Here is a 27,207-nt window from a genome sequence, read left to right as displayed (position 1 = left end):
AAAATGTGACTGGACCTGCGAAAATAGGACATGTTGGCACACAATTTTTGCCTACCTTTTCACAATTGCATCACGCTTAACTTTTTGTACCACTATGCTATAGCAATGAAATTTTCAGCTCTTAGTAAGCATTTAATTGGCTTTATGATGCAAGTTACAGAATCCAAATATTCTGTTCCAGTACTGAGATATAAACTGTTATGTGAAAAGGTGTAGCTTGTGCCCACATGCCCTATTTTCGCAGACCCGGTCACAAATTAATGTACACCTCATCATTCTTAGTCTTCTTTCTACCGTCGTCTCTATCAGGTGATACAACAGTCCATTTTGGAAAATTTTCTCCCCTTTTCCAGTGAAAGACTCCATGATTAAACATAAAACTAAACAGCAATAAACAACGCAGGAAGAAAATTCCGAAGACTTCAGTTTAAACAGACTTACATCTGTTTTAAGGATTGAAATGAAAAACAAGGAAGGCGACATTAAATAGGTGACTAGCTTCTTAGAGTTGCACCGATAATCGGATCGGATATCGGAAAACCCGATTATCGGCACTAAATTAGCACATCGGTATCGGATTAAATTGTACTGTATGAGCCGATACAGTATATGCACACGTGATTTACGCACGCCCGGATACATTGTAATTTGCTATTGTTCTTGATCGCTCTGTGAAAATGGCGACCAGCGAGAGAAAAATGTCTGTTATATGGAAATTCTTTTCTGTCGCTGAGGATAGCAAGTTTGCCGTGTGTGGCAAATGCCAGGTGTGTGTTGCAAGGGGTGGCACCACAACGAAGTCGTTCACTACCAGTAATCTTGTGCAACATTTGCAAACTAATCATCCAGAAGTCTACAAAGAGTATTCGGAAAAAAAGGCAAACCAAGAGCCTAAACAGCCGAAAGAAACAAGAAAAAGATCACTACACCGACAACTTTCCTTAACGGAAACTCAAGAGCTAACGAAAGTTTGGGATATCAATGATCACAAAGCTCAACGTGTTTACCGTAAAATTGGCGAAATGATCGCTGTCGATTGTCAATCACTCTCAGTAGTGGAAGATGTTGGATTTAAGCAAGTCTTAAGAACACTTGAACCTCGCTATCAGTGTCCTAGCAGGAAATACTATACAGAAACCGTCATTCCAAAGATCTACAAAGGTATGAAAGCTGAGGTTCTGAAGCTCATTAACAATGGTGACAGTGCTGATGCTACTCAATGTCGTGCTAATGAACTCATGGATAGAAACTATGTAAGTTTCACTACAGATATCTGGAGTTCCAGCATTAATGACACCGCATTGCTCAGTTTAACAGCACATTGGATTAATAGTGATTTTAAGAGAAATTCTGTCATTTTGAATGCACACTGCCTAACAGAGTCCCACACAGGTGAATACATTGCTGCACAAATTCACAGCATGTTGAAGGAATGGGACATACTTCCAGAAAGAGTTCATGTGGTTGTCACTGATAACGCAAGTAACATGACAAAAGCCATGCGTGATGCATCACTCCCACAGTTTGGATGCTTTGCCCATTCTTTGCAGCTTGCAATTAATAATAGCTTACTATCTCAGAGAGCAGTCAGTGACATGATTGCTGTATGCAAGAGCATTGTAGGACATTTTCATAGGTCCTCGAATGCTGCACATAATCTTAAAAGGATACAAGAAAGCCTGGACATTCCACAACACAAGCTAAAGAAAGACATCGCAACACGGTGGAATTCAACATTTTATATGTTACAGTCGATACAGCAGCAAAAGATGGCTCTAGCAGCTTATGCTGCTGAAAATAGTGGTGTCCATCAACTTTCATCGAACCAGCTAGATGTTTTGAGAAAGTGCATTGAAATTTTGAGTCCTATTGAAGAGATTACCAGATCTATTTCTGCAGACCTTGCGTCAATCTCTGTTATCATTCCATACGTAAGAATTTTGACGAAGACACTAGAAAAAAACACTGATGATGTTGGAATCCGTGGAATGAAGACTGAACTACTACACTCATTAAAATCACGTTTCACTGGTATTGAGGAAAACAAATTTCTATGTTTGGCCACTATTCTAGACCCCCGTTTTAAACAGAAATTTTTTTCGGGTAACATCATTAAGGCAACAATCAAGGAAATGCTTTTGGATGAAATGTCTTTGCTTAGTGATGGTTCAAACAACACTACTGATTCTGAAGTTGAAGGACCAAGTGGATCAAAAAGACTTTGTCCTCTGAAAATATTCTTTTGGATGTCTTTACTGAAATTGTAGATGACAGTAGTGATGACCATTCTGCAACTACCAATGAAGTGGACAGATATTTAAGTGTGCCCATAATTGACTTCAAAACAGGCGACCCTTATTTGTAGTGGTCGCAGCACACTCAAGAGTTCCCAATTCTTTTAAAATTAGCTCGTCATTATTTGGCTGCACCTGCTACTTCAGTGCCATCAGAGCACCTCTTTTCAGCTGCTGGAGAGCTACATGATGTAAAAAGGAATAGAATTTCACCAGAATTATCACAGGAACTTTTGTTTATTCAAAACAATTTTGTTTTAGTGGGGACAAACAATGCATTCTAAACGTTTTGTTAGTAAACTAAATACCGTATGCTTTTTCAGTTTTGTTGGTGACATATTATTTTATTACTACAGTAAATATAGTTATGATATATCGGATCGGCTAGTGACATCAGCACTAAAAGATCCTCATTTATCGGCTATCGGAACATCGGCTAATATCTTACATCGGTGCAACTCTATAGCTTATACATCAATCTCGACCAGCAACACAGCTACCAACAGTATGTCAATCACAACAAGAGTATCTTACACAGGACAGTGATAGAATTATTTCAACTGTGCACATTAGTTGTATGTCAACCTTGAACTTCAGTGATGCTCATTATAATCAGATCAGTCAGAGAATAACATGGGGCCGGGCCTACAATGAAAGGTTAGGAAACCAATATATACAAATTTAAGGAAAAATTAGAAATTTTAAGCTTGGTTATTAGGGATCGTAGAAAAAAGTAGAGAAAAAAGGGAGGTCGCCTACATCTGTAGATATACTAGCGAACATTTAATCCCTAATCCAGTTTATACCCCCAAAACCAAGACTGAATTAGGGATTAAATGTTCATTAGTATATCTGCAGGTGTAGGTGACCTACAGTATCTTATTTCCCTACCTTTTTTCTATAATCCCTAATCGAACTTGAAATTTCTAATTTTTCCTTAAACTTGTTTGCTTGCTTTTTTTTTGTAACATTATTATGACTGGTGAACCCACACATACTGCATCAAAAGAAAGGATGGTGCCTGAATTAATATTTTCATCTGAACACATGCCCCAGATATCAAAAACTGCTTCAAAAGTGCAGTGGCCATTACACTTTGCTTTCAGCTATGTTCAGGCTCTACAGATAAAAACAGTAGAAGAAGAGCCTCTGCAACAATCCAGTCACCTCAAAATATTACGATTCACGTGCCCCAACTATCAATTACTGCCTCGAAAGTGCAGTGTCTATACGCTTCACTTTCAGCTATGTTCAGCCCATTACACAGCATTACAAATGAAGAACAGTTGTAAAATCATCTCTGCAATCAGTCCATTCACCATGGATTATATAGATGATTCCCATTTACAAACGTACTGTAGGGAAGCCATGTATCGTATTACCATGAATCGACACCTTGGGCTGTCAGCAAAAAGAAATGGGACACAAAAGAGGACAAAGGTAAGTCCATGATGCAGACATTGTACGTACTGTGGTATGCCAAAAGGCACATCTTGGGATGAAGTGACATCGATCAGTGAAAAAATCAAGCCCATGGCCTTAGCCATTATCGAGTTACGCTTGCCTGAAGGCATCACGCAGTCAGTTAGTCAGTAGAAAATTCCATTAAATACTTTTTTTTAAATTTTGTAACTATTTATTGAAAGCCTTTAGGATCATACTGAAGGCACTTTTGGGCTTGGTTATGCCTAACCAATACTGCCAGGTGCCAGGATGGAGTTGTGAAGCTGGATTTTTTGGCTAGGAAAACCCTAATCTCCATGATCCCTAATATACAGTACAGTATACCGTACTGTATGAGGCTACACTACCAAAGTATTTTAAAATTCTATTTACAAGTAGGGAAGATGATGCTCATCCTTGAGTGCCCGGATTCAGTTGCAGTCTTTAAGTAGTTGCAATGAAATGCAGGTAAAATTAGGCTACTATATTAAATATTGTTATTTAGTAGTCACAATAGTCATTACTGCAGCTAACCAGTACAATTATATTAAGTTTATTCAATGCTTATTAGCTTTTGCAAAAACTTTGAAATAAAATTGATAGATCTTCATCTTTGGCTGATATTATGTTGCCAGGTAATTTAAATAGAACATATTACCTTGTGTCAGCTTTCAGCTGTCTCTTTTATTATAGAGATGACAAACAAGAAGCATACATGTTAGCTTTACAGTAGATCCTTGGTTATCTGAACTCAATGGTATCAAGCAAGTGAATTGTTTGGATAACTGAAGCCCATACATTCATACACAGGGCTCAGTCGAAATACTCTTAGACTAATAGAATCTACACTGTACTCAAAATACTCTAATAGAACAGTTAAATACGTACTAAGAATATGGATAGACGAAGGTTGAATGAGTGAAGGTTCATGCTGGAATTCAGGCCAACTGATGAAAGTTGTACAAATAAGTCAAGAGGCATGAGTGGAATCCTCTGCATGTTTCCCATTACTAAAATTGGAGAGCTTATAAGCAGCTACAGGTACACATAAAACAAATAGATTAAAGCAAATACTATCCACACAAAAACAGCCAAGCTGTGAAAAAATAGGGCAGCCTGAAAAAGCCTGGGTGAAAAAAGTTGTGGTGGCAGCCAAGAAATGGCTGCAATGATGTTAATGCTAATGGGTGTGTGGTTGATTTCACTTCTTTTGGTACTTTATAGGCTTCAAAACCAGCCTATGGTTTACTTTGAGGTTTGTTTTTACTCACATTTCTTCTTTTCTATGTAGATACAATGATGATTATTGAAGACAGACTTATAAATGTATTTCATTGCATGATTTAATTCAATATTAATTTTGATAATACTATTATAATACTATAATAGAGTGCACATTTTTTAGGGCTTCTAATAGAAGTATAGAACTTACATAGAATGTTCTAGAACAATCTAGTACTTCTATTGTCAGACCTATGAAATTACAAACATTGATTATAAGCAGATTTCTACTAGAAATTTCATTTATAAAGCAGAAATTAAGTGAGGTGATCAAGTGGTTCAGTGGTTAAGGATACAATTGTTAGGTATGGAGGATCCTGGTTCGAACTCTGGTAAGATTTCTTTTTTTGACATTTTTGCACACCTTTTTACCCCGCGGTGACTGCTCTATTAGAGTATCTCATCCCATGATTTTACAACTGGCTTGGTTTTGCTTTATAACTTTGTTGCTGTAACTCTATTGCTATTCAAACTATCAAAAGGCACTGCTACGATGATCAACCTATCTACACACCAATTTTCAAGTTATTTCTATACTCGGTTTACCCTGTAGCCGTAACAGAAGTTAGATTTTTTTTTACATGAATAAAATTAATGCTCATAACTGCTTGAATATTACTCAGATTCACAACAAACTTGATATGTAAATCCACCGTTACACGCTCTTCATTTGTGCCAAAGATCAAGGCAATCGAGATACATTTTTGCATTTTATAGCAATTTTTGCAAAGTGTGCAAAAAGAAATTAAAGCCCCCATAGCCCCCATATGGCATAAGCAGTAAAAAAAACAAGAAATAAAAATGAAACTTTGAATGCCCATATCTAGGCATCGGCCTATTATGCCCAAAAATTTACCTATTATGCTTTTGAGCATTGCTCAAAAATTAAGCCTATTACGCTCAAAATTATGCTTTCAAAATCAAGATTATGCTCTAGAACTGACTGTTTTATTAGAGTATATCAGCCTTTCCTGACAGCTCTATTACAGTAAGTGACTGCTCTATTAGAATATCTCGATCTTATTTCTGCAAAATGTGAATAACCAACAAAGAAACGGTTTAATAAGTTATATTACGTGTTTTCAATTATAAAATGCACTAATAATCAAGACACACGGTAGTGTGTCGTGCGGCCCAAGAAGCCGGCGCGCAACCCCGTGAGTATATTGACAGGAAGAAAGAAAACGCAATTTTCGCACCTCCGTAGCTCTGTGCTGCCTTGATGAAACAAGACAAATTTTGCTGTGTAGATTCCCTCCACCTTCAGCACTCCACATTCCAAATTTGAGCGAAATCACTTCAGGCATTCCTGAGATATGCGACTTCAAAAATTGGCTCAGTTTCTTCGTTTTTTTTTTCTTCTTATTTTTCTTCCTCTTTTCGCACACTTACAAAAACTGCTATAAAACGCGAACGCGTTATCCGATTGCCTTGAGATTTGGCACACAGAAGGGGGGTATAAAGGCGCATCTCGGTACCAACTTTGGCTGGAATACCATAAACAGGCAAAGAGTTATGAGCGATTATGCACGAAAAATAACACCAATATGTTGTCACGCCGACAGGGTAAACCGCGTATGGGAAGAAGCTGAAAATCGGTGGGTGAATAGGTTAACTATTGAACCTCAAACCTTTTGTGGTTTGAAAGAAATCGAGCTAAAAACCAGGAAGATACAGCGAAAAAATCAACAGTGTGTAACAATTACGCAATCGAGATTAGCTAATTTTTAATTTTTTAATTTTATTATTATTATTATTATTATTATTATTATTATGCTTGCCACGCCTACCAGATAAACCACTTGGGGTAATGCTTTGAAAATCGCTGTACAGATGGAGTTATCATCTTAGAAAGGCTCTTCAATGGTGTAGAAGAATCAGACTTAAAGCCACGGAGTTATAACACGAAATCCAACTTGGTGTAGCAAGTGCGAGATCGAGATACTCTAATAGAGCAGTCATCCTAATAGAGCAGTCACCCTGAACAGAATTCAAGAGATCAGTTAGAAATAAGTAACCTGTATAGAGATCAGCTACAAACAAATCACCCTGTTCAGACATCAGTTAGAAGAAGTTTTCTTGTAGAGAGTTCAGTTACAAACAAATCACCCTGTTGAAAGATCAGCTAGAAGATGTCACCTTGTAGATAGTTCAGTTACAAAGAAACCACGATGTAGAGAATTCAGCTACAAACTAGTGACCCTGTAGATACATCAGCTAGAAGAAGTTACCTTGTAGAGAGTTCAGCTACAAAGAAACCATTCTGTAAAGAGCTCAGCTGCAAACAAATCACCTATACAGAATTCAGCTACAAACAAATCACCCTGTAGAGAGATCAGCTAGAAGAAGTTACCTTGTAGATAGTTCAGCTACAAACAAATCAACCTGTAGAGAGATCAGCTAGAAGAAGTTACCTTGTAGATAGTTCAGCTACAAACAATTCACCCTGTACAGAGCTCAGTTAAAAGAGGTTTCCTTGTAGAAAGTTCAGCTACAAACAAATCACCCTGTAGAGAGATAAGTAAGAAGAAGTTACCTTGTAGATAGTTCAGCTACAAACAATTCACCCTGTAAAGAGATCAGCTAGAAGAAGTTACCTTGTAGAGAGTTCAGCTACAAAGAAACCATCATGTAGAGAATTCAGCTGCAAACAAATCATGTATAGAGAGTTCAGCTACAAACAAATCTCCCTGTAGAGAGATCAGCTAGAAGAAGTTTCCTTGTAGAGAGTTCTGCTACAAACAAATCACCTTGTAGAAAGATCAGCTAGAAGAAATCACCTTGTAGAGAGTTCAGCTTCAAAGAAACAATCATGTGAGAGTTCAGGTACAAACAAATTGTCCTGTAGAGAGATCAGCTAGAAGAAGTTGCCTTGTAGAGAGTTCAGCTACAAAGAAACCATCATGTAGATAGTTCAGGTACAAACAAATCACCCTGTAGAAAGATCAGCTATAGAAGAAATCACCTTGTAGAGAGTTCAGCTACAAAGAATCTATCATGTAGAGAGTTCAACTACAAACAAATCACCCTGTAGAAAGATCAGCTATAGAAGAAATCACCTTGTAGAGAGTTCAGCTACAAAGAAACCATCATGTAGAGAGTTCAGCTACAAACAAATCGGCCTGTAGAGAGATCAGCTAGAAGAAATTACATTGTAGAGAGTTCAGCTACAAAGAAACCATCATATAGAGAGTTCAGCTGCAAACAAATCACCTGTAGATAGTTAAGCTACAAACAAATCTCCCTGTAGAGAGATCAGCTAGAAGAAGTCACCTTGCAGGGAGTTCAGTTACAAAGAAATAAACCATGTAGAGAGTTCAGCTGCAAACAAATCACCTGTAGAGAGTTCAGCTAGAAACAAGTCACCCTGTAGAGAGATCAGCTAGAAACAAGTCACCTTGTAGAGAGTTCAGCTAGAAGAAGTCACATTGTAGAGCTACAAAGAAACTACCATGTAGAGTTCAGCTGCAAACAAATCACCCTGTAGAGAACTCAGCTACAAACAAATCGCCCTGTAGAAAGATTAGCTAGAAGAAGTTACCTTATAGGGAGTTCAGCTATGAACAGATCACCCTGTAGAGAGTTCAGCTACAAACAAATCACCCTGTAGAGAGTTAAGTTACAAAGAAACCACCATGTAGAGAGTTCAGCTGCAAAAAAAATCAATCACTCTGTAGAGAGTTCAGCTAGAAGAAGTCACCTTGTAGAGAGTTAAGCTGCAAATAAATCACCCTGTAGAGAATTCAGCTACAAACAAATCACCCTGTAGAAAGATCAGCTAGAAGAAGTTACCTTGTAGAGAGTTCAGCTACAAAGAAACCACCATGTAGAGAGTTCAGCTGCAAACAAATCACCTGTAGAGAGTTCAGCTAGAAACAAGTCACATTGTAGAGAGTTCAGCTACAAAGAAACTACCACGTAGAGAGTTCAGCTGCAAACAAATCATCCTGTAGAGAGTTCAGCTAGAAGAAATCACCTTTTAGAGAGTTCAGCTACAAAGCAACCACCATGTAAAGAGTTCAGCTGCAAAAAACTCAATCACCTTGTAGAAAGATCGGCTAGAAGAAGTTACCTTGTAGAGAGTTCAGCTACAAAGAAACCACCATGTAGAGAGTTCAGCTGCAAACAAATCACCTGTAGAGAGTTCAGCTAGAAACAAGTCACCCTGTAGAGAGTTCAGCTAGAAGAAGTCACATTGTAGAGAGTTCAGCTACAATGAAACTCCCATGTAGAGAGTTCAGCTGCAAACAAATCACCCTGTAGAGAACTCAGCTACAAACAAATATGCAGTGTAAAAAGATCAGCTAGAAGAAGTTACCTTGTAGAGAGTTCAGCTACAACGAAACCACCATGTAGAGAGTTCAGCTACAAACAAATCACCTGTAGAGAGTTCAGCTAGAAACAAGTCACCCTGTAGAGAGATCAGCTAGAAACAAGTCACCTTGTAGAGAGTTCAGCTAGAAGAAGTCACATTGTAGAGAGTTCAGCTACAAAGAAACCACCATTTAGAGAGTTCAGCTGCAAAACAAATCACCCAGTAGAAAGTTCAGCTATGAACAGATCACCCTGTTGAGAGTTCAGTTAGAAACAAGGAATCCTGTAGAGAGATCACCTAGAAGTATCACCTTGTAGAGAGTTCAGCTACAAACAAATCACCTGTAGGGATTTCAGCTACAAACAAATCACCCTGTAGAGAGATCAGCTAGAAGAAGTTACCTTGTAGGGATTTCAGCTACAAAAAAATCACCCTGTAGAGAGTTCAGCTACAAAGAAACCATTCTGTAAAGAGCTCAGCTGCAAACAAATCACTTGTACAGAATTCAGCTACAAACAAATCACCCTGTAGAGAGATCAGCAAGAAGAAATTACCTTGTAGATAGTTCAGTTACAAACAAATCACCCTGTAGAAAGATCAGTTAGAAGAAGTTACCTTGGAGAAAGTTCAGCTACAAAGAAACCATTTTGTAAAGAGCTCAGCTGCAAACAAATCACCTGTACAGAATTCAACTACGAACAAATCTCCCTGTAGAGAGATCAGCTAGAAGAAATTACCTTGTAGAGAGTTCAGCTACAAAGAAACCACCATGTAGAGAGTTCAACTGCAAAGAAATCACCCTGTAGAAAATTCTGCCAGAAACAAATTGCCCTGTAGAAAGATCAGTTAGAAGAAGTTACCTTTTAGAGAGTTCAGCTACAAAGAAACCATTCTGTAAAGAGCTCAGCTGCAAACAATTCACCTATACAAAATTCAGCTACAAACACATCACCCTGTAGAGAGATCAGCTAGAAGAAGTTACCTTGTAGATCGTTCAGCTACAAACAATTCACCCTGTAGAGAGAGCAATTAGAAGAAGTCACCTTGTAGAGTGTTTAGTTACAAAGAAACCACCATGGAGATTTCTGTAATCAATATATGTGACCGGATTTGCGAAAAGGGGTCTTCCACACACATCCAATTCCGTAAACGTTGGAGACCATAACTCAGTGTTCAAGTAACATATTAACCTGAAAATTTCACCATGTATTCAGCTATAGTGGTGCTCACCACTGCCCAAATATCAAGGCAATAGCTCTTTCCAATCTGACGTTATCAATTGTCAAATTTGGCAAATTGGATGTGTGTGGAAGATCCCTTTTCGCAAATGCGGTCAAATATGTATTATACAGTATATATAATTTGTACATTTACTGATAAAATATTTAAAGTACATCTACTTCATCTTTTCTTCTTCCTGTAGTAAAGAAAAAAACGTAGGTTAAAAAAGTCCCAAAGCTGGTATACAAATACAAAAAGAAATGAAATCTAATCCAAAACAGCCAAGCTGTAAAAAAAGTGTGCGGCCCTCAGAAAGGCTATGGTGAAAAAAGATGTGAAATCCAAGGCGGCGGCCAAGAAATGGCTGTGATGGTAGGTTAATGGTAAAAATTTTAATAATGACAATTTAGGTAAATTTTGTGAAGCGGCACAAAAATTCACCTGAATTGTCTTTATTAAAATTTTTACCATTAACCTACCATCACAGCCATTTCTTGGCCGCCACCTTGGATTTCACATCTTTTTTCACCATAGCCTTTCTGAGGGCCGCACACTTTTTTTACAGCTTGGCTGTTTTGGATTAGATAATACTATTGGCAGTGAATATTTGCTTTCTTTCAGGCGAGCGTATTGCGCATTAATTAATTTTTCAAACATCGTCCCTATTATGCTGGCATTATGCTTGATGCTTTTGGTCACCTATTATGCTTTAAATTATGCTGGCATGATCGGCCGGTGCCTACCCATATCTTGCAAATGGCTGTTGTGAATTTAGTCAAGTTTGTTGTGTGGCGTACCCTACCTGGGGTACAGCTGTAATGCAAAAATGGGGTGCTTTGGAGAAGAGGCCATGGAGCTACAGTACCGCTCAAGTGTAACTTCGCACTCGCTCGCTCGCTCGCTACTCGCCAGGCAAACACTCGCTGCACGCACTTGGAAGAATTGCGAGTATCGAATACACAGTTTTGGTAAGCTTTATTTAGAATGCACTTAGTGCGCATGCGTAAGACACATACACGTTTTTGTTTTGAGCGTAGACTGTAATGGCGTCTGAAACTGGATCCGTCAGAATCGCTTCCAAAAAAGGAAAGACACGTAAGTAAAGTTGCTGAATTTGTTCATCTAGTACTTATTTTTATTTCAGCTGCTGAAAGCTACGCTTTAGTCGATTTTGTTGATGAACAGTGTTACGGAGTTGTGCCAACACAACGCATTTTACATTGTAACGTGATTGAACTCAGCCGCGGAGATGATCTAACTATTCTTTGGGACGATAATAAGGAGTATTTTGCTAGATTTATCGTTGCAGGTTTGTCTTTAATTTAGCATCGCACAACGGTTTGTTGTTTACTGTAGTGTAGTTTGCATATTACTTAAATTATTTTTGTGCTCTTAGGTTCCAAAACTTTTTGTGAGGCTGAGGAAGACAGGTTGTGTGAGAGTAATGACTCTCACAATGAACCAGCCATAGTTGAAGAGGACCAGCAGAGGGCTCAGGAAGATAAAGAGAATGTTTCACCAGTGAAGAAAGTAGGAAAAGGGAAAAGGAAACAGACAGGGGAGTTTCTTATAAAAACTGGAAAGCCGCCACTAAGGAGTGTTCCATTGAATGTAAGCTAAAGCATTTGTATACCTCTAAATCATTTTGTTGTGCATTTACGTACACAGGTTCGTGGCAATGCTACCATTGAAACCGAAGAAAATTTTATAGAAGTGAGAATTTTTTTTTGGTCTATGAATGTACTCAATTCACATGTAGCAATTAAATGCTTACACTGGACAGGACATTGAATTGTATAGTATTGATCCAGAAAATGACGAGGTTAGTGTGGCATAATTTGCTTGTAAATATCATGTCTTTTAAAGTTTTTCAGGTGTTGTGCGATGGTGGAGGAAGGGTTTGGAAGAGTGAATAAGGCAAGAATCTTTTTTTTGTCTGCATGCCATGTTATTTACCTTAAGTCTTTTATAGAGTTTCACGGTTCCATTTGGTGGTACAAGCAATCAGACTGGTGGCTTACAAAGCAGTGATCCCATCCATTATACTGATGGAGCGCAGGTATGTATTGACAACAGCACATGCGCATTTACTGTCAGTATAACATTTTCACAATGTGAAAAAGCCATGCTGAGAACATGCACTGTTTCTGAAGAGGCAAACGTTAACTTTCAGGATTAAATGATAGTTCTTTTTGGTGCCAGTTTTACCTTGCAGAACATGTACGTGCTTCATTCCTTATAGCACTGTAACTTCAATGTATCACCATAATAGTAAACTATACTGACATTGTTACAGAACTACAAAAATAACTTTGCTCATTGATTTTTTTATTATTGTAGCAGTTAGAATTTGAAAGTTTACATAAGATGATGGGTACTCTTGGTACAGCCTTGAAGTAAAATGAAGAAAAACAGGTATTTACTATCAAATACAATTCATTTTCACATGCATACATATGGTATGTATATATATGCAATAGATATATAAACAGTAAATGTTTTATGACTGCATGAATTGTGTCTTATGCTACAGACAAAACAATACACTAAACTCAAAATGGACGTGGGGAAGACTTTCCAGGAGCTTCAAAAGACACTGTCATTTATAATGGGGAAAATAGTGAACACATCCCGTGTGGAGTCAGATGGGTTTGCAACTCCGTCCGATAGTCATGAAGCAGTACAATCTTCTAGACCAAGTGTTTTGCCTTTCAGTCTGGCTCCAGCTGTTTCCCCAACCTGTTACATTCTGGATACTGTGCCATCTACCACTTCTGTACCAAGTGTTGCTCCATTTCCCAGCTGTAATCCTACTGTAGCAATAGCTTCCACTCCTAACCCAATTGTTGCCAATCCTATGACAAGTGTTGCTTCACCTATCAGTGCCAGTATGTCACCTTTCAGCCCCACTTTCATTGAAGATACCGGACCATCCCTTGACTCGACACTAGAACTGTCTTTTGATCCTTCATATGAGGCCGACATGGATCAGTCCATTGCTACTACACCGAACAATAATAGTGAAACTAATGCAACGCAATCTGTTGCTACTACAGAAGAAGTAAGAACATCGGAAACTGAAAACGAAGGAATTGTGAGGGCTGAGCTTGTTAGGAAGCTACGTAAGAACAGTTGCTCACGCCGAAATTTTTCAGCCAAATTAAATGAGGTGCTGTTTGACAAGGACACGAGGAAGAGATCAAATGTAGCAGGCAAAATGGGAAAGATGAAATTGAATCCAATTTTAATGGACTATATCAAATCTCTGGCTTTTCAACATTTTCCCTTGGAAGAAGGTGAAAAAAAGAGCAATGAGTGGGCCCGATGTGTCATTGCTATAGATGAAAAGAACCGCCGATTGAACAAAACACCCAGGAATCCGAATGTTCTTGATTTACTTTAGTGAAGTAAAGCAATTAGAACTAGACTGTTTTAGATTTAGTATGTTATTGAACAAGGCAAGTTAAACTGTACATATTTATCTTTCTTTGAAAAACTGTGGAATTATATTTGCACATACAATAGTGTTCTTATTAGTACCCACTAGGGTTACCATTAACTTCAATCACTTTAGGCATAACTTTGTGCAAGTGTTGTATGTACTTTGTACAAATCTGTGGGGTTAGGGACAACCAAAATTGTTCAATGCCATCCATCAATTGTTCTAGGTTTGTTGGCTTGTAACTGTTCCTCAAATATTGCTTCAAAGATCCCCAGCAGTTTTCAATGGGATTTAAATCGGGGGATTCTGCTGGGATCTTCTACCAATAAACATTGTGAAACTTGAACAAGCGACTAATATACTTGGATGAGTGTTTCGGGTCATTATCTTGTTGCAGTCGATGACCATCAGGAAAGTAAGTCTTGTTAAAGGGCACTAAGCTTGACTCCAATATTTTCCGATATCTCACTGCATTCATGATTCCTGTGAACATCACCAAACGAGTAGCCCCTCGTATTGATATTCCACCCCAGATGTGCACTTTAACTGGATGTTTTGGGCGTTGCTTAAGTGCTCGACCCTCTCTCTCTTTACGAAAACAAAGACGGCCATGATTATCTAGCTGGACAGTACATTCATCCGTAAATATCACATCTTCAAACTTCTCCTGGTTGTTAATCTGAACTTGACACCATTCTTTTCTCTTTTCTTTATTGGCTTCTCTTACCAGTTGGCAATAGTGTGGACGGGTACAAACCCATCCCAATTCTTTTCTGCAGCGCTTAATGGTAGATATAGACACGTTTGGTAAGTTAGGGAATATCCCTGCCAGCTTCTCCTTCAGTTTTCTAGCAGTTAGCTCGTCGTCGGCTCGTAAACTGTCTTCTATTGCATTCATCATGTCAGTTGTTAGTAGCCTTGGCCTTCGTGCTCTAGGGAGGTCTCTAATTGTGTGAAACTTGAGGAATTTTAGAACCAAGTATTGCAAACTACGCAGTGTTACTTCCACTTCTTCATCTTCCAGCCTTCTTTTAATATCACGAAGAGAATATCCACTGCGCCAAAGAATAATCACTCTTTTTCTAACTGCAATGCTTAATCGACCCATCCCTAAAGAATTCAATGGTGTCACGTGATAGCAAACAGAGCCGGCTCACATTGACTCACCTTCCAACAGGGACGCATGCTGTACTACGATGGAAAGAGCACAAAAACTTTGTTAGAATAGTGAACACAGTACTTGTACAACTAGCTCACGGTCGTGCAAGGCTGACTTAATTGGCGTGACTTGTACTTCACGAGCGAGTTCACAAGCGAGTACACTGTGAGGAGTATACTTGGTACTCGCAACTCGTTCAAGGGTGTCTACTTATCGTCTCGACCCGAGCGAGCGAGTGCGAAGTTACATTTGAGCGGTACCGTATGTACGCATGAAACAGATGTTTTCTTTCTTCCTGTCAAAATATTCACGGTACAGTTGCTGGCTTTCTTGGTCACACGACACACTGCCATGTGTCTTGATTAGGTGAAACAACTAAATGAAAGTAGATACAAAATGTTATAATTTTCTGTGCAACATTCCATTTAGGGGATCAAGCAGAAAACTAGGAAATGAAGACAATAACCTGTTTCTATATAGATATATACGCTGCTGAGTATATATACAAAGTAAGGTACTGGAAATGTAGCTTAAAGTATGAAGCAGTGTCAGATATCAGAAAGCCATATGCAAGCACATAATTTTTATGGAGATTACAAAACAAATTTCTTAAAGCATGCTATACTTATGTCCTAGATTCTCTTCTTGCACAATCTACTGCATAGCTATAATATTATACTGTATGTAATTGTTTTGCAACTCAGATGTATCACATAAAGTGCTACCTTGATTGTCCAATCCCCTTGGTACCAAAACATGTTCAGGTAATCAAAAAGTTCAACCAATTCATAGTCCTGCTCAATTGCTCTATTAGAATTCCCATCTAGATAAAAACTCTAATAGAATAGTCATATAAACAGAGATCAATGTAGAACAGTCAAAGTTTGAATAAATCATAGATCAGATAATCTATGTGCACAGAAACTAGCATTTTAAAAATTGTTAATTTAAAAACGAAGTAGGGATCTATACAATAAAAAGTAGTGAAAGAAGAGATAAATGATGGTATTACAGCATAGCTCGGTGGGAAAGTCCCTACTTTGGAATTGAAAAAATTATAGTTACTGTTCCAAAGTAGAGGCTTTCCCACCTGTAATACCATCATTCATCTTTTGTTTTACAACTTTTTATTGCATAGATCCTTACTTCATTTTTAAATTAACAATTCTAAAAAACTAGTTTGTTTAGTTATTTTTGTTGTAGCACAGCTAGTTACAGTGTAACTTGTGACTGTTCTATTAGAATATCATACATGACTGTAGTTTTAAGGTGACTGTTCTATTAGAGTATCCCGTGTCAACAAAGGGGTGCACAGCTAGCTACACCAATAAGGGGTGAGGTCATCTTGTTTACTGTTAAGTAAATAGTTAGAATGTTAAGAGGTGTGGTCTCCACTAGGGACCCGCCGATTATGCTCATAATTTTACCTATTATGCTATGCTGCACTGCTCAAAAATTTACCTATTATGCTTAAATTTATGCTCAAAACTTACCTATTATGCTCAAATTATGCCCCATTATTTATGCTTCAGTTACCATGCTCTGCTAATAATTTCCAGTTTATGGATAAATTATAGTAGCTGAAGCACAAACTTACTTGTTAAAATGCATATCACAGAAAAGATCGATATACTCTAATAGAACAGTCAGCTATGTGATTGTTCTATTAGAGTTACTGACTGTTCTATTAGAGTATATCGATCTTTCTGTGAGGGTTATAAGCAAGAATTCATACTGTTACAAAATATTCTACCTATTATGCTAGCATTATTCTCAATGCTTTCAGGCACCTATTATGCTCATAATTATGCCAGCATAATAGGCGGGTCCCTAGTCTCTACTCTCTATCACCATTAGTCCACCTAGATCTTTATTTGATAGGTGTGGTCGCGAATCTATCGCGAACGGGATCCCAATCGCAAAGTTTCAGATATCTAGCTAGTATACCTCTTATAGTAGTGTCGGAACTGAAGCGTCTCTGAAATCCAGCTCTGAAATAATTCTGTGGCCTCTAAATATGCTGCTGGAAGAAAGTGTTGGTACAGAAAATTAACACCTCAGTATGATTTCATTGTATAAAGAAGAAGACAAGCAGCCTGATTGAAGATAAAAGAAACAACAAGGTGCAGAGAGCCTACACTTGTTGGAACCTCAAAAGGCACATCCCACTGGTGAGTTTGTTATTGTGGCATAACATGGTGGCTGTGCGCTGCTTCATTTGGCCTCTAGGCTTGCAAATGTGGTCATTGAGTGAATGAGTGAGTGAGTGAGTGAGTGAGTGAGTGAGTGAGTGAGTGAGTGAGTGAGTGAGTGAGTGAGTGAGTGAGTGAGTGAGTGAGTGAGTGAGTGAGTGAGTGAGTGAGTGAGTGAGTGAGTGAGTGAATGAGTGAGTGAGTTTAGTGAGGCAGACTAAACTTCCAAGTTTTGGAAATTTAAAAAAAATTGTATACCGGTCACCGGTAAGTGTTTTCTTGTTTTTAATGCTGTATTTCATGTTAGATGGACAAATATTATTCCGTAAAGGTGATTTTCATGACATAAGATGCTCTCTAGGATGATTTTTGAAGGAAGAATTTTAGGCCGCGTGCATCATTTTTAGGGGATCCCTGCTTAAACAGTACTACCATACTGTGGGATGAAAAATATGTTTGAGTTGTAATTTAAAAAGAATGTTTCCTGCAAGTTGTTTGAAGACTGCTAAAAGAAGAAAGGAGGACTTGCTGTACAGCAGAAGACATGAAATATTAGGTTAACAAAATTCCAGGAGTCAAGGTTACAATAATGGCTTAAACATGTCAAGTATATAATTATCTAAACCAAAACAGCCAAGCTGTAAAAAAAGAGTGCGGCCCCCAAAAAGGCCAGGATGAAAAAAGATGTGAAATCCAAGGTAGCGGCCAAGAAATGGCTGTGATGGTAGGTTAATGGCAAAAAAAATTTAATTACGACAATTTAGGTGATGTTGCGTTGCCTCCTCCATTAGGATCTGGTACCAAATTCACCCGAATTGTCGTAATTAAAATTTTTGCCATTAACCTACCATCACAGCCATTTCTTGGCTGCCACATTGGATTTCACATCTTTTTTCATCCCGGCCTTTTTGGGGGCCGCACTCTTTTTTTACAGCTTGGCTGTTTTGGTTAAGATATCACTTCTTTTTGTATTGCAAGCCACAAAGTCGGTTATTAACTGGCTTTGGTGCTTCCTTCTAACTTGTTTTTTTTTTCTTTTCTGCAGGAATCATGGAACAAAAGAAGTAATGTTGTGTACAATTTTTTTGTCTGATTAAAAATATTTGTATATTTAACAATAAAATATAATCATACTGTAGGTAATAAGTTGACTTCTCATACATAACTGAACTGTAGCTGAAACTCCCATTTTTTGTAGCTGAACTCTTTTCAGGGTGACTTGTTTCTAGCTGAACTCTCTACATTGTGATTTGTTTCCGACACATATTTCTACAGGGTAATTTATTTGTAGCTGATCCCTAAAAGGTAACTTGTATCTAGCTGATATCTCCATATGGTGACTTATTTGTAGCTGATCTCTCTACAGGGTGATGTGTTTGTAGCTGAACTCTCTACATGATGGTTTCATTGTAGCTGAATTCTCTACAAGGTAACTTCTTCTAGCTGATCTCTCTTCTTGTAGCTGATCTCTCTACTGGGTGACTTGTGTCTAGTTGTACACTCTACAAGATGATTTGTTTGTAACTGAATACTCTACAGGGTAATTTTTTGTAGCCAAACTCTCTGCAGGGTTATTTGTTTGCACATGAACTCTCTACAGGATGGTTTCTTTGTAGCTGATGTCGCTACAGGTGACTTTTTTCTAGCTGATCTCTCTACAGGATAGTTTCTTTGTAGCTGAACTTTCTACAGGGTGATGTTTTTCTAGCTGAACTCTCTCTAGGGTTATCACTTCACAGCTGAACCCTCTACAAGGTGACTTTTTCTGTCTGATCTCTCTACAGTGTGATTTGTTTGTAGCTGAACTCTCTACAAGGTGACGTTTTCTAGCTGAGCTCTCTCTTATTTCTAGCTGATCTCTCTACAGAATAGCTTGCTAGTAAAGCTGAAGTCTTTACATGGTGGATTTTGGTTGTCAAACTCTCTGCACGAAGACTTGTTTGTAGCAAAACTTCTACAGAGTGAATTGTTTGTAGCTGAACTCTCTATAGGGTGCACGACTTGTTTATAGCTGAACTCTCTTCAGTGTGACTTGTAATGTTCTGAATCACTACAGCAATATATTTGTAGCTGAACTCTCTATAGGGTGACTTGCTCCTTACTGAATTGTCTATAAGATTAACGTTTTGCAGCTGAACTCCCTACAGAATAACTTGTAATGTAATAGAATTCCATAGTGGAGTAAATAAATTAGCTGAATGCTCTATTAGGGTGACTGTTCTATTAGAATATCTCGATCTCGCATTTGCTACACGGAGTTGGCTTTCGAATCATAACTCAGTGGTTTGTAATCCGATTCTTCTGTACTACTGCAAGGACTTTCTATGAAGATTACTCCAGCTATACACCGATTTTCAGCTCATTGCTCTAAGCGGTTTGCCTAGTAGGCGTGAAAACTAATGCAATTTTTATTCATAAAAATCGATCGCGTAATTGTGACACAGGTTGGGTTTTGTGTCATCAAGACACACGATAGTGTGTCGTGCGGCCCAAGAAGCCGGCGCGCCACACCGTGAGTATATTAACAGGAAGAAAGAAAACGCAATTTTCACACCTATGTAGCTCTGTGATCCCTTATCCGATTGGAACCATATTTGCTGGAGACGTGCCGCCCAGTTAGGGTAGTCTACATACCAAATTTGAAGAAAATCGCTACAGCCATTTCTGAGATACGAGCGAACAAAATTTCGTTTTAATTTCTTCGTTTTTTTTCTTCTTCATCTTCATTTCGCACACTTCGCAAAATTCGCCATAAAACACGAATGCGTGCTCGGATTTGGCTGAAATTTGGCACACTTAAAGGACGCATTAAGGCGGATCTCCGTACCAACTGTGGTAGGAATCCGATGAACATTCACGGAGTTATGACCGATTATTTGCGTAAAATAAGGTCGAAGGTCTGTCACGCCTACAGGGTAAACGCCTTGGAGGAATCAGTTGAAAATTGATATGTAGATGGAGCAACCATCGTAGGAGTACCGTTTTGTGGTTTGAAAGGAATAGGGATAAAGACCATGGAGATATGACACGAAACCCAACCTGTGTCAAAATTACGCGATCGATTTTTATGAATAAAAAAACTATTAGTTTTCGTATCTACCAGGCAAACCGCTTAGAGCAACGAGCTGAAAATCAGTATGTAGCTGGAATAATCATCATAGAAAGTTCTTGCAGTAGTACAGAAGAATCGGATTACAAATCACTGAGTTATGATTCGAAAGGCAACTAGGTGCAGCAAATGCGAGATCGAGATACTCTAATACAACAGTCACCCTAATAAAGCATTTAGCTGCATTTATAATTTACTCAGTTATATTACATTGTAAGTTACTCTGTAGGGAATTCAGCTACAAACAAGTCACCCTGTAGTCAGATCAGCTAGAAGAAGGTACCTAATAGAGAGTTCAGCTACAAATAAGCCATCATGTAGAGAGTTCAGCTCAAATAAATCACCCTGTAGAGAATTCAGCTGCAAACAAATTGCCCTGTAGAGAGATCAGCTAGAAGAAGTTACCTTGTAGAGAGTTCAGTTACAAAGAAACAATTATGCAAAGAGTTTAGCTGCAAACAAATCACCCAGTAGAAAGTTCCGCTATTAACAGATCACACTGTAGAGAGTTCAGTTAGAAACAAGTCATCCTGTAGATAGATCAGCTAGAAGAAGTCACTTTGTAGAGAGTTCAGCTACAAAGAAACCACCATGTAAAAGAGTTCAGCTGCAAACAAATCACCTGTAGAGAATTCAACTACAAACAAATCACCCTGTAGAAAGATCAGCTAGAAGAAGTTACCTTGTAGAGAGTTCAGCTACAAACAAATCACCCTGTAGAAAGTTCAGTTACAAACAAGTCACCTTGTAGAGAGATCTGCTAGAAACAAGTCATCCTGTAGAGAGTTCAGCTAGAAGAAGTTAGGTTGTACAGAGTTCAGCTACAAAGAAACTACCATGTAGAGAGTTCAGCTGCAAATAAATCGCCCTGTAGAGAGTTCAGCTACAAACAAATCACCCTGTAGAAAGATCAGCTAGAAGAAGTTACCTTGTAGAGAGTTCAGCTACAAACAAATCACCCTGATAAAGGTCAGCTAGAAGAAGTTACCTTGTAGAGAGTTCAGCTACAAACAAATCACCCTGTAGAGAGTTCAGCTACAAACAAGTCACCCTGTAGAGAGATCAGCTAGAAACAAACCACCCGTAGAGAGTTCAGCTAGAAGAAGTTACATTGTAGAGAGTTCAGCTACAAACAAGTCACCATGTAGAGAGTTCAGCTAGAAGAAGTTACCTTGTAGAGAGTTCAGCTACAAACAAATCACCCTGTAGAGAGTTCAGCTACAAACAAGTCACCCTGTAGAGAGATCAGCTAGAAACAAGTCATCCTGTAGAGAGTTCAGCTAGAAGAAGTTACCTTGTAGAGAGTTCAGCTACAAACAAATCACCCTGTAGAGAGTTCAGCTATCACCCTGTAGAGAGTTCAGCTATCACCCTGTAGAGAGATCAGCTAGAAACAAGCCACCCGTAGAGAGTTCAGCTAGAAGAAGTTACATTGTAGAGAGTTCAGCTACAAACAGGTCACCATGTAGAGAGTTCAGCTAGAAGAAGTTACCTTGTAGAGAGTTCAGCTACAAACAAATCACCCTGTAGAGAGTTCAGCTACAAACAAGTCACCCTGTAGAGAGATCAGCTAGAAACAAGTCATCCTGTAGAGAGTTCAGCTAGAAGAAGTTACCTTGTAGAGAGTTCAGCTACAAACAAATCACCCTGTAGAGAGTTCAGCTACAAACAAGTCACCCTGTAGAGAGATCAGCTAGAAACAAGTCATCCTGTAGAGAGTTCAGCTAGAAGAAGTTACATTGTAGAGAGTTCAGCTACAAACAGGTCACCATGTAGAGAGTTCAGCTAGAAGAAGTTACCTTGTAGAGAGTTCAGCTACAAACAAATCACCCTGTAGAGAGTTCAGCTACAAACAAGTCACCCTGTAGAGAGATCAGCTAGAAACAAGTCATCCTGTAGAGAGTTCAGCTAGAAGAAGTTACCTTGTAGAGAGTTCAGCTACAAACAAATCACCCTGTAGAGAGTTCAGCTACAAACAAGTCACCCTGTAGAGAGATCAGCTAGAAACAAGTCATCCTGTAGAGAGTTCAGCTAGAAGAAGTTATATTGTAGAGAGTTCAGCTACAAAGAAACTACCATGTAGAGAATTCAGCTACAAACAAATCACCCTGTAGAAAGGTCAGCTAGAAGAAGTTACCTTGTAGAGAGTTCAGCTACAAACAAATCACCCTGTAGAGAGTTCAGCTAGAAACAAGTCACCCTGTAGAGAGATCAGCTAGAAACAAGCCACCCATAGAGAGTTCAGCTAGAAGAAGTTACATTGTAGAGAGTTCAGCTACAAAGAAGCTACTTTATAGAGAGTTCAGCTGCAAACAAATCGCCCTGTAGAGAATTCAGCTACAAACAAATAACCCTGTAGAAAGGTCAGCTAGAAGAAGTTACCTTGTAGAGAGTTCAGCTACAAACAAATCACCCTGTAGAGAGTTCAGCTACAAACAAGTCACCATGTAGAGAGTTCAGCTAGAAGAAGTTACATTGTAGAGAGTTCAGCTACAAAGAAACTACCATGTAGAGAGTTCAGCTGCAAACAAATTGAACTGTAGAGAATTCAGCCTACAAACAAATTACTCTGTAAAAAGATCAGCTAGAAGAAGTTACCTTGTAGAGAGTTCAGCTACAAACAAATCACCCTGTAGAGAGTTCAGCTAGAAACAAGTCACCCTGTAGAGAGATCAACTAGAAACAAGCCACCCGTAGAGAGTTCAGCTAGAATAAGTTACACTGTAGAGAGTTCGGCTACAAAGAAACTACCATGTAGAGAGTTCAGCTGCAAACAAATTGCCCTGTAGAGAATTCAGCTACAAACAAATCACCCTGTAGAAAGATCAGCTAGAAGAAGTTATATACCTTGTAGAGAGTTCAGCTACAAACAAATCACCCTGTAGAGAGTTCAGCTACAAACAAGTCACCCTGTAGAGAGATCAGCTAGAAACAAGTCATCCTGTAGAGCGTTCAGCTAGAAGAAGTTACATTGTAGAGAGTTCAGCTACAAAGAAACTACCATGTAGAGAGTTTAGCTGCAAACAAATCGCCCTGTAGAGAATTCAGCTACAAACAAATCACCCTGTAGAAAGATCAGCTAGAAGAAGTTACCTTGTAGAGAGTTCAGCTACAAACAAGTCACCCTGTAGAGAGATCAGCTAGAAACAAGCCACCCATAAAGAGTTTAGCTAGAAGAAGTTACATTGTAGAGAGTTCAGCAGTTTAGCTGCAAACAAATCGCCCTGTAGAGAATTCAGCTACAAACAAATCACCCTGTAGAAAGATCAGCTAGAAGAAGTTACCTTGTAGAGAGTTCAGCTACAAACAAATCACCCTGTAGAGAGTTCAGCTACAAACGAGTTATCCGGTAGAGGGATCAGCTAGAAGGATCACCTTGCAGAGAGGTCAGCTACAAAGAAATCACCCTGCTTCATCTTTTCTTCTTCCTGTAGTAAAGAAAAAAATGACAGGTTAAAAAGCCCTAAAGCCGGCCATAGGCCGGCTTTGGGGTATACAAATGTAAAAAGAAGTGAAATCTAATCCAAAACAGCCAAGCTGTAAAAAAAGAGTGCGGCCCTGAGAAAGGCTATGGTGAAAAAAGATGTGAAATCCAAGGTGGCGGCCAAGAAATGGCTGTGATCGTAGGTTAATGGTAAAAATTTTAATAACAACAATTCAGTGAATTTGGTGCCGTTTGGTCTTGGCACAAAATTCACTTGAATTGTCGTTATTAAAATTTTTACCATTAACCTACCATCACAGCCATTTCTTGGCCGCCGCCTTGGATTTCACATCTTTTTTCACCATAGCTTTTCTCAGGGCCGCACTCTTTTTTTACAGCTTGGCTGTTTTGGATTAGATATCTTTATCTCGATTCTTTTCAAACCACCAAAAGGCACTCTTATGATGGTTACTCCATGTACATAGCAATTTTCAACTCATTCCATGAAGCAGTTTACCCTGTAGGCATGACAACAAATCGATCTTGTTTTATGCGAATAATCGGTCATAACTCCCGAACTATTCATCGGATGTGCACCAAAATCGATGCTAGGATTTGCCTTTGTACTCTCTTTCTGTGTGCCACATTTCAAGGAGATCGGAGTACGCGTTCGCGTTTTATAGCAATTTTTGCAAGTGTGCGAAAACACGAAGAAAAACGTCGAAACTTTGGCAGCTCGTATCTCGGAAATGGCTGGAGCGATTTCCTTCAATTTTTTTTTTCACTTTTCACACGATAATAGGAATAGAAAATCACTCTACAACTAAACTACAAACACAATTAATTACAACAGGGGGTTGGGGAAAGGAAAATCAGAGTCCTCACACTGCAAAGCCCAGTACCGTAAAATCATACAGGCATTGTTCGTCCATAAGGAAACTGAAAGTTGTTGTAACAAATGTTTACGAGCCTGTTTGGTTGATGCACCACTTCTGGCTGTGGTGCATTCAGCGATGGTACGAAGGGTCTGAAGCGCAAATGGTGACCAAAAACCAAAAGTTTCTACAACAAGTGGGGCAAAGTCACACCCTGCCTCCTCTACAGCATCTTGATGTCTCCGGTCCTTGGCTAACTCACCTGCTGCAGCAGCTACCCCAGCACAAGAAGAAAAAGAAATGTGAGAAGGCTGGGTAGTGCTACGAACAGACGCATCAAAATAAGCTGGACGACCATGCTGAAAGTCAGGGTGGTACACATCACCTGGGCGAGAATTATCTTCATAAGAAACACGTTGTTCCTTCAAAACTCCTGAGTGACTCTGGGACAAAGCATGACAAACAATGTCAACTAGTCATCATGGCGACAAATTCTCATAGGACCATGAGAACATTCTAGAAGATGGTCACCAAATTGGTCAATGGAAGTAAGACACACACATAATGGGGAAAGTGGAAATAGAGGGATTCCGAGCCACAAACGAAGGCCAACAACAAACTCAGGACCAGGAAAAGCCAGAGCAAGGGAGACTTGAGGAATAGCTTTGAGCCATCCACTGCTAGTACCAGATGAGTGAGAGAGAGCAGTAAGTCGAGCACGGTTTCGGATGTTGAAAGAAGCAAATAGTTGGTCATACTGATTTTGATCTAACAGAGCCTGTAAGTCCTGCTGGGTAGCAGAGGGTATAAAGATATCAGATGTAAACCTTTCAAAGGTAGCAACAGTATGTTCTTCATTTGGAAACACTAGATCATGAAAGTCCTGGGATAGAAGATGAGAAGCCAGGAGACGAACACTATTACATGAACCCAAAAAGGCCGCAGCAGCGGAAGAAAAGGATGAGCGCAAGCCCAGACCCCCCAAGCGAAATGGTAAAGTGGCTTGGCACCAAGAATCATTAGGAAGACTACATTGTATTATGCGACTTAGGCAAGATTTAAGATTAGAATCAAACTGTTCTAAAAAGGAGTGCAATATACAGAATGGCACTGTGCACAAAAGATATTTGGTATGTAGATTCCCCTGGCTGGCGGGAAACTGTGTAGCAAATTTGGATCCAATCGGATAAGGGATCACCGAGATACAAAGGTGTGAAAATGACGTTTTCTTTCTTCCTGTCAATATACCCACGGTGTGGCGCGCTGGCTTCTTGGGCCGCACGACACACTGGTAAACAAACACTAATCATGTAAAAAGAAATGTATTTACAGTACCTTGTAGTGCAGACAGTTTACATCTAAGCATTGTGAAGTGCTTTTTTGAAAACATTCAAAAATTGTACGATTTACTTAGTGGCAGTGTTACATTTAGTATGTACATGTCAATGAGAAAACAGCTAAAAATAAAAGTGGATTTTTCTTAGGAGAAATAGCATTTCAGTCAACCAGATGATCAATTGTGACATAGCTAAAGATGTCAATAGCAGACATGTGCAGTTTTGCTCCAGTACAAGATTAGGAAAGGATTATAACCTACATACTTTTATGACTTCCACATAGAATATGTGGTGAAAACTTTGACTGGTCATAAATAATAAGACCGATACCGAGCCGATACCAGTATCAGTATCATTGGATCGGTATCGGTAATACAAGGTACAAATACCACCAGTAGACATTCACCACTATTATTAAACCATCTCTAGCTAAGTTTCTAGTAGCTAATAACTTAGTTGAGCTAATCAGTAACTTAGTTGAGCTAACAAATAAAGTAGCAAAACAAAGCCTTTGTCACTCTTTTCCTAATATTGCTGCAATTGCTCCGTGTGTATTCTAATATATTAGAGGGCCACCCAATTTTTGATTCAGAAGGTTGCCATTGATGTTCAACATTGCAATGCTGCTTCTATAATGGCAACAATACCATCATCCCAGGACTGGGCAGAGTTTGCCTCTCTGCCCACTGTTTAAGTGCTTATTTATATTATTATCAATGCCTCTCTATATATATATGTATATATATATATTAGAGCACGTTAATCCTTTGTAATTACAGTTGTAACTTGTTCCTCAAGAAATTAGTTTATGATTACTTGGCTTGCTTTTTTATGAAAAGGTTTGGTTGCAAAGCTGTAACAAACATTGTACAATTATTGGCCACCCACGCAATTAATATCCTAATCATCAAATCAAGGAATTAGTAATCCACAATGATTTTTATCATGTTTAGCTGTTATATAATGAATATTTAAGATCAATCAATTTTAAAAGCTGGCTATATATGTATCACAACTAAGGCTCAAACGATTAGCCAAATATTCAGATTAATATTCGTTTGCTTTGTAGCTGAGTAATAAAATTAACAAACAATTATTCGCATTTATATTAGTAT

General features: G+C 38.7%; 2 protein-coding genes across 3 annotated transcripts; both read left to right on the top strand.

Moving 5' to 3' along the window:
- Positions 1-677: 677 nt before the first annotated feature.
- On the top strand, positions 678-2,267 carry LOC136246414 (zinc finger BED domain-containing protein 4-like). The gene has a single exon (XM_066037836.1). The coding sequence runs from the start codon at positions 678-680 to the stop codon at positions 2,265-2,267; it is 1,590 nt and encodes a 529-aa protein (XP_065893908.1).
- A 9,302-nt stretch (positions 2,268-11,569) lies between these two features.
- On the top strand, positions 11,570-14,078 carry LOC136263350 (uncharacterized). Of its 2 annotated transcripts, XM_066057882.1 has the most exons (9): positions 11,570-11,649; positions 11,699-11,863; positions 11,951-12,165; positions 12,223-12,267; positions 12,314-12,376; positions 12,421-12,471; positions 12,527-12,613; positions 12,895-12,969; positions 13,088-14,078. In XM_066057882.1, exons 1-8 carry the CDS (start codon positions 11,598-11,600, stop codon positions 12,952-12,954), a joined length of 738 nt encoding a protein of 245 aa, XP_065913954.1. In that variant the 5' UTR covers positions 11,570-11,597; the 3' UTR covers positions 12,955-12,969; positions 13,088-14,078. The 2 variants fall into 2 exon arrangements, with proteins under 2 accessions (XP_065913954.1, XP_065913946.1); XM_066057874.1 differs by having other exon boundaries at positions 12,527-12,774; positions 12,895-14,078.
- The last annotated feature ends 13,129 nt before the right edge of the window (positions 14,079-27,207 follow it).

Source organism: Dysidea avara, chromosome 1 (assembly GCF_963678975.1).
Source record: "Dysidea avara chromosome 1, odDysAvar1.4, whole genome shotgun sequence".
Lineage (NCBI taxonomy): Eukaryota > Metazoa > Porifera > Demospongiae > Dictyoceratida > Dysideidae > Dysidea > Dysidea avara.
Note: the sequence above shows the minus strand (reverse complement) of the source record. Positions and strands in the feature narration are given on the sequence as shown.

Bases quoted from the DNA above. Each gene is read 5' to 3' on its own strand.
- LOC136263350 (XM_066057874.1), top strand. From the start codon at position 11,598: ATGGCGTCTGAAACTGGATCCGTCAGAATCGCTTCCAAAAAAGGAAAG. The intron at 11,650-11,698 runs GTAAGTAAAGTT...TTTTTATTTCAG, and splicing joins TTCCAAAAAAGGAAAGACAC to CTGCTGAAAGCTACGCTTTA. The intron at 11,864-11,950 runs GTTTGTCTTTAA...TTGTGCTCTTAG, and splicing joins TGCTAGATTTATCGTTGCAG to GTTCCAAAACTTTTTGTGAG.
- LOC136246414 (XM_066037836.1), top strand. From the start codon at position 678: ATGGCGACCAGCGAGAGAAAAATGTCTGTTATATGGAAATTCTTTTCT.